The sequence below is a fragment of the Bufo bufo genome, chromosome 1, assembly GCF_905171765.1.
Source record: "Bufo bufo chromosome 1, aBufBuf1.1, whole genome shotgun sequence".
Lineage (NCBI taxonomy): Eukaryota > Metazoa > Chordata > Amphibia > Anura > Bufonidae > Bufo > Bufo bufo.
Window position 1 is genome coordinate 775,619,842 of NC_053389.1, and position 13,570 is coordinate 775,633,411.

General features: G+C 45.0%; 1 protein-coding gene across 2 annotated transcripts in view; it reads left to right on the forward strand.

Annotated features, from left to right (window-relative positions):
- LOC120986333 (chromaffin granule amine transporter-like) overlaps positions 1 to 13,570 on the forward strand; it is a 281,401-nt gene that overhangs the window by 187,457 nt on the left and 80,374 nt on the right. For both annotated transcript variants that reach the window (XM_040414856.1, XM_040414854.1), the window contains exons 3-10: positions 997 to 1,309; positions 1,403 to 1,461; positions 3,158 to 3,241; positions 9,938 to 10,030; positions 10,130 to 10,219; positions 12,641 to 12,684; positions 12,776 to 12,836; positions 12,988 to 13,083. In XM_040414856.1, the coding sequence (XP_040270790.1) occupies positions 997 to 1,309; positions 1,403 to 1,461; positions 3,158 to 3,241; positions 9,938 to 10,030; positions 10,130 to 10,219; positions 12,641 to 12,684; positions 12,776 to 12,836; positions 12,988 to 13,083 (840 nt within the window). The remainder of the gene's footprint in view (positions 1 to 996; positions 1,310 to 1,402; positions 1,462 to 3,157; positions 3,242 to 9,937; positions 10,031 to 10,129; positions 10,220 to 12,640; positions 12,685 to 12,775; positions 12,837 to 12,987; positions 13,084 to 13,570) is intronic.

Sequence of the window (13,570 nt, forward strand, 5' to 3'; positions counted from 1 at the left end):
CTTATATATCGCTAGGATATGCCACCAGATTATGAAAAGAGGGAGTCTAACCTCTAGAATCCCCCATGATTCTAAGACTGAATCAGCACTATGACACCTTCACTATTTCACTGCACCGTGGCTCTCCTGACCAACTAGCCTGGCCCATTTACTTGAATGAAGTTCCCTGCCCAGTGGGTAACCAGGAGCTACGATAGAGTGGCCATCGGTCTTGCATTTAAAACTGCAAATGGGTAGTGGGGATGGAAGGAAATAGGGAGTATTGATTTTACATATTAACTCTAAGGAGTGGTTGTTAAGGGGGTCAACAGGGCAATTAAAGGGTATGTCTAAGCAGAATTTGCAAGGGGAAGTCATAATATTACATGTATGCCGTCCAGATGAATCGCCATCTTTGTAATACAAGGATGGCTTCAGTCCACCAGAATGGGATGTACTTGTATAGATCAGTTCACCATTCTAGATCAACTAGAGTAAACCTGACCAGGAGAGCACCATCTACTATGTCCATTTCCATAATAGGACACAAAAAAACATATTAGTGTATTTGTCTTTTTTTTTTATTGTAATGTGTAGGGACAGTGATGGGGAACATACTTTATTTAGTGAAGATGGACATTTAAGTTAGAAAACTTGCCGTGAAATGTTCCTTATCAGCGCTCTCTACACTGTCCCTACACATTAGGAGAAAAAATAAATAAATCACAGTTACACTTTAAGTTAATTATTGCCCATTGAACTGATATCATAATGAACTTCAGGGGTGCACTGAACATTGGGGGCCAGGAGCTTTGAGTTTCTCCACTGCTGGCACCTACTGTGACTGTGTGGAGAATGGGTAGACATTGATGCTCCCCTGATTAATGAAAAGGCCTAGTCTTCTGGAATTTATAGGACAGACCTTTCTTTATAATGATTTTATGATGTCCATCCACATAATGACCACTCAATGTTTATTCCCATATTTACTTCTAATAAATACTAATCTCTGTCTAGTTCCCATCATTCCAAGTTTCCTCTATGGGAAAGAACATAATGGAAACACATCGGTGGACCTGATGGCTTCATCTTCTGTGTCCAGAGCTCCGTTTGACTCCATTCACTCTTTGTATGATAATGCCACCATCTTAAGTGACCAATCAAATTATCAAGGGATCGATAATAAGACCCAGGAGGCCCCCAATAATTCTAGCTGCAACATGGAAACGAGTGTCCTGCAACAAGAGAATGTCCAAGTTGGCCTTCTGTTTGCATCGAAGGCAATAGTACAACTTCTAGTCAACCCCATAGTGGGACTCATTACCAACAGGTACATGGTAGTAGAAGATTCAGAAAGCTCTACAATAATACATCTACTTAGCAATTTCCTCTTCTTGTTCTAAAGCTCTTCTTATTCTCCTAGGGTTGGATTTGATATACCACTGTTCCTTGGATTTATCATCCTGTTCTTGTCTACTTTAAGTGAGTTATGTATTCATTATTCCATGTCTACAACCTCTCTAAAAAACTGGAAATTTTATGAATCATTTTAACACATTGATATAAATAGGAGAGGTATAATACAAATGTAATGCATAAGTTCACCTGTGGGAGTGCTGCAGGGAAACTGAACACTTGTTGCTGGATTCTCTTAAGGTGGGTAACCTGTGACTGGCTTATAATAAAGGAGACTGTCCAAACAGCTTTTTTGACGAACAGATTGCAGTAATCTTTCTTCAATAACATGATCAGGAATGTGCATATAGTTGTGGGGAGCAGGTGGATGTTGAGTTGAAAATAATGTTGTGAACACAGTCCAGGTAATGCGGGGAAAAAAAAACTGCTTTACTAAAGTAATACAGTATGGCAATATGACAGTCTTCTCCAGTGACAGACACAGACAAATGCAGCAGATGTGTTGCCCCTTTCTACAGGCCCACTCTGATGTTTTACCTTTTTTAATATCCTGTCCCTGATCTGCTAGTAGAGCCTGGCAGGTTGATGGTTGGATCGATTGTATGATCGATCAAACGGCTGTATTGAAGCCATACTTATCTTATGTGCATGCCCAGCTTTCATAAGGAAACTCAATGCTAACACACATGCTTTATGAGACGTGTTATCTAAACTAAATGCGTTAAGCAAACACCTTCAATTGCTTTTCAATGGCTTTTGTTTCAAGATATCGCGATGAGTTAAGAAATTTGAGTTAAAGGGGTTGTCCAGGTTCAGAGCTGAACCCGGAAATATCCCCATTTTCACTCAGGCAGCCCCCCTTACTTGAGCATTGGAGCAGTTCATGCTCCGATGCTCTCCTTTGCCCTGTGCTAAATCGCGCAGGGCAAAGGCATTTTTAGGAGTTCTGGTGATGTATTGGGGCTCTCCATGGGGCTGCCAGGAAGCCCGGTGACGTCACCGGCACTGATGGGCGGGATTTAGCGCTGCCCTAGCCAGTAAAACGGCTAGGGCAGTGCTAAAGCCCACCCATCAGAGCTGGTGACGTCACCGAACACACTGCCGGGCGGAAGCTTCCCCCCAGCAGTGTGTTATGATGAACAAAAGAGCCCATGCCCTGAACGATCTAGCGCAGGGCAAGGGAGCGCATCGGAGCATGAGATGCTCCGATGCTAGCCTCAGGGGGGCTGCCTGGGTGAAAATAAGGGTATGTCCGGGTTCAGCTCTGAACCCAGACAACCCCATTAAAAGTTTGTGTGTTAACCGTGCTACAGCCATAGGTCAAGAAACCCAAAAGAAAGTCGTATAAGGTTAACCTGACGTGGACTTCACCTCTCCACAGTCCCTTAGCAGTCCATATTGTATACACACCATGACAAAGGGGAATATTGCAGAGGCTGCTGGTTCATAAAGCATTCCTGGAGGTAGAAGTAGAGCCACATTTAATACGGTTATCCATGATTAGAATAAAAAATGTCTATTTTACAGAAACAGCTCCACTCATGCCTATGGGACAAGTCTGGTATTGCAAAATCCTCTTGCAAATGGATGGGGATGAGCTGTAAAACCAGACACAGCCTATGGACACGAATGGCTGGAAGAACATCCCTTTTTCCACATGGAAACATATCATCTGTCAGCTCGCATCACAGTACATCCCTTTCATCTCATCTACCATTCATGAATATTGGTAAACTGCTGTTTCCTCTTCTATGTATTTCAGTTTTTGCCTTTGCTAACTCCTATTGGCTGATGTTATTTGCAAGATCCCTGCAGGGAGTTGGATCCTCATTATCTTCTGTTGCAGGTGAACGTTTTTTCCTTACTGCTGATAAACCTATATTCTAATGTGCATCTTTTATATTGTGCTCCTCAAGATTTTCTTTCATAGTACTTACCCTCAAGTCTCCATTCCTTGCATCAACCCATAGACTCCCAGAGCCGTACATGTACATTCCTGGGAGGGTCTTTAAACATGGCACCCCCTTGCATGTGCAGCTCATGTCTAGGACCGGCAATAATGCTGATCGCAGGCATTCAAGCCTTTAGATGCCACGGCATCTGAATGGTAAAGAAAACCCAGAAGCGCAATTGGGACAGTCGATCATTAATTTTAATACGCTGAGTCTCTCTGAAGAGACCCAGTGTATTAGAGCTGCAGTTCCTATGTTGGCCAACATAGGAAAACAGCAATTGGAGCTTATACTGTACTTCTTTGGAAATACAGTATAAGTTATAAGAAATCTCAGTACTGCATATTGTAGCCTCCTAGAGGGGATATAAAAATGTAAATCACCCCCCTTTCTCTAGATTGAAAATTAAATACATAAACAATAAAAAAATAAACATCATGGGCATCGCCACATTAGTACTATTAAAATATAAAAAAATATATCCCGTGGAAAAAAATATCAATATGGCTAATTTTTCATCACTTTTCTTACCCTAAAAATTTAATAAAATGTGATCAAAAAGTCACACACACTCCAAAATGGTATCAATAAAAACTAAAGATCGTCCCGAAAAAATTATCTCCCACACAGCTCATTAAACATAACTATTAAAAAAAGTTATGGGGGGCAGAATATGGCAATGAAAAAACAAATAATCTTTTTTTCAAAAAAATGTGTTTGAGTTCATCAATATTTCTGCGATGGTTAACATTCAAACCCTCTTCAGGCCATATTACAGCATCTCTATAGGGTTATGATTTTTACAATCTATTCTAGACTGACTTGGTCATTCCAAAGCACAAATATACACTGCTCAAAAAAATAAGGGGAACACTTAAACAACACAATGTAACTCCAAGTCAATCACACTTCTGTGAAATCAAACTGTCCACTTAGGAAGCAACACTGAGTGACAATCAATTTCACATGCAGTTGTGCAAATGGGATAGACAACAGGTGCAAATTATAGGCAATTAGCAAGACACCCCCAATAAAGGAGTGGTTCTGCAGGTGGTGACCACAGACCACTTCTCAGTTCCTATGCTTCCTGGCTGATGTTTTGGTCACTTTTGAATGTTGGCGGTGCTTTCACTCTAGTGGTAGCATGAGACGGAGTCTACAACCCACACAAGTGGCTCAGGTAGTGCAGCTTATCCAGGATGGCACATCAATGCAAGCTGTGGCAAGAAGGTTTGCTGTGTCTGTCAGCGTAGTGTCCAGAGCATGGAGGCGCTACCAGGAGACAGGCCAGTACATCGGGAGACGTGGAGGAGGCCGTAGGAGGGCAACAACCCAGCAGCAGGACCGCTACCTCCGCCTTTGTGCAAGGGTGAACAGGAGGAGCACTGCCAGAGCCCTGCAAAATGACCTCCAGCAGGCCACAAATGTGCATGTGTCTGCTCAAACGGTCAGAAACAGACTCCATGAGGGTGATATGAGGGCCCGACATCCACAGGTGGGGGTTGTGCTTACAGCCCAACACCGTGCAGGACGTTTGGCATTGGCCATCCATTGCCAGCCCAATTGCCATGTCTCCCACTCCCCCAGTGCCATTTATTGCCATGTCGCCCTTCCCCAGTGCCATAATGCCATCCAGAATGTCCACCACCCCCAGTGCCATCAGATCAGCCCCTCCATGTCATGTCCCCCACTCCCCCAGTGCCATCAGCCCCTCCATTGCCATGTCCCCCTTCCCCAGTGCCTCCATGCCATCCACCATGTTCCTCACTCCCCCAGTGCCATCAGCCCCTCCATGCCATCCATTGCCAGCACAATTGCCATGTCTCCCACTCCCCCAGTGCCATCTGCCCCTCCATGCCATCCATTGTGTCCCCCTCCCCAGTGCCTCCATGCCATCCACTGTCATGTCCCCCTCCCCCAGTGCCTTCATGCCATCCACCATGTCCCTCACTCCCCCAGTGCCATTAGATCAGCCCCTCCATGCCATGTCCCCCACCCAGCGCCATCAGCCCTTCTATGCCAACCATGTCCCGTCCACCACTCCCCCAGCCCCATCAGCCCGCCATGCCATTGCCATGATCATCCATGTCCTCCAGCACCATCAGCCCAGTTCAAATCACAGGTGCACCCTTCATCACAGGTGCCCACTTCAAACGCCCCCCTTCCCCTCCCCCTGCTAACTTTATACATACCTTTCCTCGCACTGGCAGTGCGCTGACACGGAGTCCGCAGGAGACGAACCGCGTCTTCTTCCCAGCATGCACTGGGAGGGACCCGATGTCACACACAGCTTCAGCGACGCGAGTCAGGAGGCCACGGAGCGGTGAGTGAGAGGCTTCACTTCATTCAGGCTCCGTGGTCATGTGATTTAAACGAATCCTCGTTTACATCGATTACATCGATGAATCGTTCAGCCCTATTCACAACACAATTATACTCAGGGCCGGTTCTAGGTGAAATGGGTCCCTGGGGCGAAAAACAATAAGGGGCCCCCCTATGACACTTGATGACTTTTACAGAAGAAACTGTATATTGTGTGGCACAGTGTAGAGGTATACTGTATATTTTGGGGCACAGTTTAGCGGTATACTGTATATTGTGTGGCACAGTGTAGAGGTATACTGTATATTGTGTGGCACAGTGTAGAGGTATACTGTATATTGTGTGGCACAGTGTAGAGGTATACTGTATATTGTGTGGCACAGTGTAGAGGTATACTGTATATTGTGTGGCACAGTGTAGCGGTATACTGTATATTGTGTGGCACAGTGTAGAGGCATACTGTATATTGTGTGGCACAGTGTAGAGGTATACTGTACATTGTGTGGCACAGTGTAGCGGTATACTGTATATTGTGGGGCACGGTGTAGCGGTATACTGTATATTGTGTGGCACAGTGTAGAGGTATACTGTATATTGTGGGACACAGTGTAGAGGTATACTGTATATTGTGTGGCACAGTGTAGAGGTATACTGTACATTGTGGGGCACAGTGTAGCGGTATACTGTATATTGTGTGGCACAGTGTAGAGGTATACTGTATATTGTGGGACACAGTGTAGAGGTATACTGTATATTGTGTGGCACAGTGTAGACTATATGTGTATAACACAAACATACAAACATATTTCACATGAAAACTTACAATTACTTGGCTTGGCCCCTGGGGATCTCAGACACCACTTCCACACTTTGGCCGGGGGCTCGGCGGAGCTGATGTTGTGTTTTATCCTAATGAGAAAGATTTCATAATAAGGATTTGGAGAAGGGGCAGAGGAATAGCAGAGCAGGGAGAGGCTGGTTCTGCTACTAGGGGGTCATACCATGGGGGAGTAATAAAGCCCACCATAATGCCCCCCCCAGTAGAAATAATTCTCCTTATAATGTGACAGTGCAAAAAATACCCCCTTGTAATTCCCCCAGTTGAGCGAATGTCCCCATAGTGCTCCCATAATGTGCCAGTATAAAATACCCCTATATAGTCCCCCAGTAAATGCTTCCATAGTGCTCCTCTCCCCCCTAGTGCCCCCCATAATGTACCAGTATAAAATGCCCGATATATAGTGCGCCAGTAGATGCCCTGTGTCCCTCATAATTTGTAAGCATAAAATACCCCTTCTCAGTGCCCCCGTAGATGACCCCATAGTAGTCCTCTCCCCCCTTCCCCATAGTACCCACCACAATGTGTCCCAGTATAAAATGCCCCTATACAGAGCCCCCATATAAAATAACCGTTCTTTGTGGCCTCAGTAGATGCCCCTATAGTGCCACCAATAATGTGCGGGTAAGAAGTGCCCCCATAGATGTCCCCCAATAATGTGCCAGTAAAATGTGTCCTCATAGATGCCCCCCAATCATGTGCCAGTAGCCTGAGCCCCCATCAACATGTGCCAGTAGCCATAGGCGGCCCCCCCTATCATGTGCCACTAGCCATAGGGCCCCCCCTATCATGTGCCACTAGCCATAGGGCCCCCCCTATCATTTGCCAGTAGCCATAGGCGGCCCCCCCTATCATGTGCCAGTAGCCATAGGGCCCCCCCTATCATGTGCCACTAGCCATAGGGCCCCCCTATCATGTGCCACTAGCCATAGGGCCCCCCCTATCATGTGCCAGTAGGCATAGGCGGCCCCCCCCTTATCATTTGCCAGTAGCCATAGGCGGTCCCCCCTATCATGTGCCACTAGCCATAGGGCCCCCCTTATCATGTGCCAGTAGCCACCAGTATTGTACAGAAAAAAAAAAAAAGAAAAAAACACTTATACTTACCTCCTTGGCAGCGATGCGATGCAGGCCTCTTCCGGCCTGTGTCCCGCGCTGTGTACGGCTCAGGGCTCAGGCGGCGCGATGACGTCATCGCGCCACCTGCGCCGGCCTCTGATAGGCTGACGGTCTAGTGCCTGCAGCCTATCAGAGGAAGGGAAAGGGACACACCTCTCCCTCCCCTGCCGCACAGCCATCTGTATCGCTGTCCTGAGGACGGCGATACAGATGACTGGAGATGAGCGCTTCCACAATGGAAGTGTTCATCTCCGTCTGATACTGACTATACTGACTGTCCTGCGTGCCTAAAGTTAGTTGCGGGCCGGCGCTAGGGGGCCCCTAAGGACTCGGGGGCCCGGGGGCAATTGCCCCCCTTGCCTCTATGGAAGTGCTGGCCCTGATTATACTCCAGAATGGTGGTGCAATTTTGGTGCCAAATACTAGGCCGTGCTAAGCCAAAGTCCCTTTCCATTAAAGGGGTATTCCCATGGCGCCTTTTCATACTGACCTGCTGCCAGCGCGCCATTCACTTCCTGGATTCTGGCTGGGGCGGGTTTCATCTTGATTGACGTCTTCTCCCGGCCGGGCCGTGCGCTGGACTGAATGCGCACGCCGCCGCGCATGCGCCATGGTGACTTATCCCTGGCCAGTATAGTACAGAGCTGGCGTGTGCGTTTGCCGGGAGAAAAGAAGAGTCTTCTGCGCAAGTGCGGCCACAGGGATTCTGGAGATGAACGGTGGCTGTAACCAGGGGAGACCGAATGACAACAATGAGGTAAGTGAGGAAGACTTTTCTCCTAAAGGGTGGGAATTGGTTAATCAAATATATTTACAAAAATGACCACTGTCAAATGATTAACAGATTTAACAGTGATCATTATGATGGGAATACCCCTTTAAGCCATGTCCCTTTGTCCAGCTAGGCACAATGGATCTTTCTAAAACTAGATGCATCCAATTTTGCAGCAATTTACTATAAGACCTTGGTACACTCACATCAGTATATGCGGCCCGATGAGTCCAGAACTCCAAGATAAGAGCAGACATGGTCGCCACAGGAGGCCCTAATGATCCCTTAATGTTATAAAAAAAACTAATTATATAAAGGATGCAATATAGTTACAGGTTTGCCCTGGAGCTTCAAAAAATGCTTCAGCTTTTCCATATAACTCACATTAAACCACCTGGAACAGATATACAGTAGAAACTTATGTGCCCTTCTGTGTGTATAAAGGAGCAAACATAATATACAATGCATTAAGAAAGTCTGCAGACCCTTTAGCCTTTTTCACATTTTGTTACGTTACAGTCTTGTGCGAAAAAAAAAAAAAATCAAGTATTCTCCCACCAGGTAGAACTCAACATCCCATAATGAAAAAGTGAAATCAGAATTTTAGAAACTTTTGCAAATTTATTAAAAAGTAAAAACTAACATTTCAAATGGACATAAGTATTCAGACCCTTTGCTATGAAATAAAGTTTAGTTTCTCTTGATCATCTTTGAGATATTTCTATACCTTGGTTGGAGTCCACCTGTGTTAAATTCAGTTGATTGCCTGTAGAGCCCATAAACAGGATTGTGTGAAGGCACAGATCTAGAGAAGGGAACAAAACAATTTCTGATGCACTGAAAGTCCACATACAGTGGTTTCCATAATTCCTAAATGGAAGAAATTTGGAACAACCAGCACTCTTCCGACAGCTGGTTGCCCCACTAAACTTAGTAAGTGGGGTAAAGGGCCTGGTAAGAGATGTAAACAAGAACCCAATGGTCAGTCTGGCTGAGCTCCATAGATCCTGTGTGCTGATGGAATACACTTCCAGAAGGTTGACTGCAGCACTCCACTAAGCTGGACCTTATGGTAGAGTGGCCAAAAAGAAAGACGCCTAAAAGCCCACCTGGAGTTTGAAAAAAAAGCACCTAAAGGACTCTCAAACTGTGAGAAATATCTGGTCTGATTAAAATAAGAACTTTTTGGCCTCAATTCTAAGCGTCATGTCTGGAGGAAACCAGGCACTGCTCATCACCTGCCCAATACCATCCCCTCAGTGAAGCATTGTGGTGGCACCTGTAGGACCCTACCTACACAGCTAGGACAACAGAAGAGTGACTTAGGGGCCCTCACTTGAACCCAACTGAACATCTCTGGAGGGACCTGAAATTTTCTATATTTGCCTCCCTGTATTCTGACAGTTTTGTAGTGACAGTCCTTGGGGCCTGAGGACTGTCCAATTATAATGGCAAATAGCCAGAAGCAAGCAGAGTCGCCTTCCTCTGTTTGCACTGTGTAGTCTCTGCAAATAGTGACTTCAATACATGTATCTACAGGTTTGGGAATGCTGGCACAAGTATACCCTGATGACTATGAAAGGGGAAAGGCCATGGGCATCGCACTAGGAGGTGTGGCAGTCGGTGTGCTCAGTAAGTACTATGATCTCAAAGTTTCCTCAGTCTGTTGATTTATAGCTTTGACTTGTCTTGTGTAAAGTTTTCCTCTCTCCAATTTCCCTCTCTTTGCAGCTGGTGCCCCCTTCGGTTCGGTCATGTATGAGTTTGTTGGGAAAGCGTCTCCATTCTTAGTGCTGGCCGCTCTCGCTCTGCTAGATGGAGGTAATACACTATTTTTTGGGGTAGAAGCACTAGAGTTTTGCAATACACATCATTGCAGGATTTTCAAGTGTACAGTAACCAGTGATCAGCGGAGTACAGTTTATACATTATATCTATATATGTAAGTAGTTCAAAATGCCATAATACTTATTCTATACTTATCCTGAGTAACATCAGTCCTTATAATCCAAAAAACAGGGGCGGACATGCTACAGGGGCCCTTTAAGGGAAGAGTGCCCCAAAATAATACTGATTCCTTATATCCATGTCTCACAATTACTGGTGAATTAGTGCAGCAGTGAGGGCCCTTCTGGAGAGCCATGAGTGAGGTGGTCTACATCATGCACCACATTGTCATGAAATGAAAGGTTGGAAATCAAGGAGCCAATATACTGATCATGCACAAGGGGTCTCTGTTATTGGCATCTGCCTATAGGTAAGCTACTGTGATATCACAAGATTCAGTATGGTAGGTAGCGGTGACATCACAAATTTGTTTACTATCTGTTAAGCTGAGATTTAGACAGGTAAACATTGGTGGCTAAGAAAAGACCATCAATGTTTTAGTCCTGGAAAAGCCTTAGACAGGCATGCTATTGTGGCCTTGCATGCGTCTTTCTGTAAGATAAGCTGCTGTGACGCCACAAGTGGGTTTCAGTCAGTATACTTGCTGTGGCATCACAATTGTGTTTCTGAAAGGTGACCTGCTGTGAAATCACAAATGGGTTTCAATCATGTAAACTGCAGTGACATCAAAAGTGTGTTTCAGACACGTAAGCTTCAGTTGTGTTTGTCAGTTGGGTAAGCTGCTATGTCATCATAGATGGATTTCAATTATGTAAACTGGTGTGACTTCACAAATGTGTTTCCATCAGCTGCACTTTAAGGATTAATGTGCACAATCCCATTATAGATCCATACCAATTCTGGTTCATATGGATCCATATGTTACTCCTTGTGATGCTCAGTGTGCAGTATGAAGCTCCATCGGAGCTTCATATTACATGGGACTCTCATAAGTCTTGAATATGTTTTTTTGCCCTGTAGGGGAAATGGTAAATATATAATTTGTCTCCATAATTCTATTTTTTTTTTCTTTTACAATGTGGATACCAGAACTACTGGTTTGTACATTTACTTCCAAGTATTAAAATTGCCAGGACCATTAGTGTCTCCTACCAGTAGGAGCAGCACCAGCAAGCCCTTTATTTATTCTGAATTGTAAATTGAAGTCAATGTCATAGAATTTGGAAGGACAACTACTGACACATATTTCCCAAATTGTCCTTTTAATTCTAAAAGTCCTATCGAAAGTCCTACCACCTGTTCTGCTCTGGATGTGCTCCGCAGAGGCGTGCCTTAAAGCTCCTGGATTCCAATGCAAATTCTGTAACAGGTTCCCTTACCTACCAAGTGTCATCTATAATACTGGTGTCCTCTTATGTGACAGAAGGGCCTTCAGTCCCTCAAGTGCTACTGCTACCTCTGCACCTCTTATAGCTACCAACAAGGGGTATAAAGTAGCTAAAATATAATGTGACTGTGGATACTACAGTCTGTCAGAAATTGGGAATGAGCAATATGGAAACCCCCTTTATTAGTTCTAATGAAGGTAGATACCCTTAGGATCCCTTTACATGGGCCAATACATGGGTAATGATCAGGAAGAGGAATGTTCATTCCTAATCATTTTCACGCGGCAATGATGGCTGCTCTATTGGGGTGATGAGATCAAAACACGCCAATTATTAGGAATGAGCCTTATGTTCCTATTACATGTCCCAATCAAATTAAAAAGTTTTCCAGGACTTACCTATTGATGACCTGTCCTTTGCCTGGGGTCCAATCCCCATCACTCAGTGTAAAGAGCTGTTAGTTCTGATTCCTGGTTCAAACATTGAAACTAGTGAAAGCAGTGGTGGAGGGGTCAGAAGTTGGAACCCCACTGTTGTGGTATTGATGAGCTATCCTAAATCTTGAAAAACTTTAAAGGGTTCGCCCAGGATTTTTTTAATATCATATATCCCCCCACCCCCCTCAGCAGGACATGTAAGGAGAGCTATAATTACCTGCTCCATTCAGACTCTGTTGTTCCCAAGCTGTCTTCACTGGACTTCAGGTCCTGCATGGATGAGATCATGTGCACTGCTGAAGACAATGACTGGCCTCAGCTGTGATGTGTCTCCAAGCGGCATGTGACCCAATGCATGGAGTATGTCATGGCTGAGGCCATTCATTGGCTGAAGCGGTACATGTGACCCCGTCTTAGCAGGAAGTTCACCTGCAGGGAATGGAATCTCTTCTAAGAGGGGAGGGCATTTCAAAATAAACTAAATCCTGGACAACCCCTTGAGTTTGTCCAATCTGTTATCTAGTGATATATGTCATGATGTTCCTCACAGTGCTATTTGTTATCCACAGCTCTACAGCTCTGTATGCTGCGATTTGCCAAGTTTGTTCCAGGGGTGAGTATACAGAAATTTTATTAAAAAAAAAAAAAGCTGTGAAGAAGAACTACTAGACCCGGCACTAAGCAATTGTGTTGTTCTTCCATAGGGCATTCCAGCGACATCCTACTTGACACTAATCAAGGACCCTTACATTCTAGTGGCTGCAGGTAAGTTACATTACCGACCATTCCATATTCAGTTTATAGTAAAGATGAACAGCTGACAACTGTATTACAAAATCTGGTGGTACACTGAGGTATGTATATCAGAGAATAGAAACCCTGTGCTTACATACAGCATTCTCCCGTTTCTTTCTAGCGGCTCTTTCCCTTGCTAATACAGCTATCGGAGTAATGGAACCCACCCTGCCCATATGGATGATGGAAACTATGTGCTCACCCAACTGGCAATTAGGTACCTGTGATGTTCAACTGATTCCTTGCTCATTATTACATTATATAAAATGACACTTTATAGGTTGGCAACCAGTAGATTGGAATCTACTGGTAGATCTCTGACAGGTCCTGAGTAGATCACAATGCTTTAAGGTGGCCATACATTAGATGTTTTAGTTTTCAGTTTTCTAAATGATTCGCTTTCGCCATTGGTCTGTAAAGGAGTGGGAGGGGGATGCCAATCTGGGATGGAGGTGGTGGGGCACACTCACTACAAGTTTAGTTCTATTGAATATAGTCCCAAAGGTGACCTCCCTGCTGCAGAGGCAATGTTAGGCCTTCTGTGCTCAGGTGTCCAGCTCTGGGTCTCCACTCTCTTGCAGCAATCACACTTTCTCCCAGGCCTTGACAGAGAGATGTCTTACTCCATCCCCCATCTGGGTTAAGTGTCTCCAGAGATGAATAGACCAGGGTGTTTGCTCATCTTTGGTCTGGCGGCACTAACC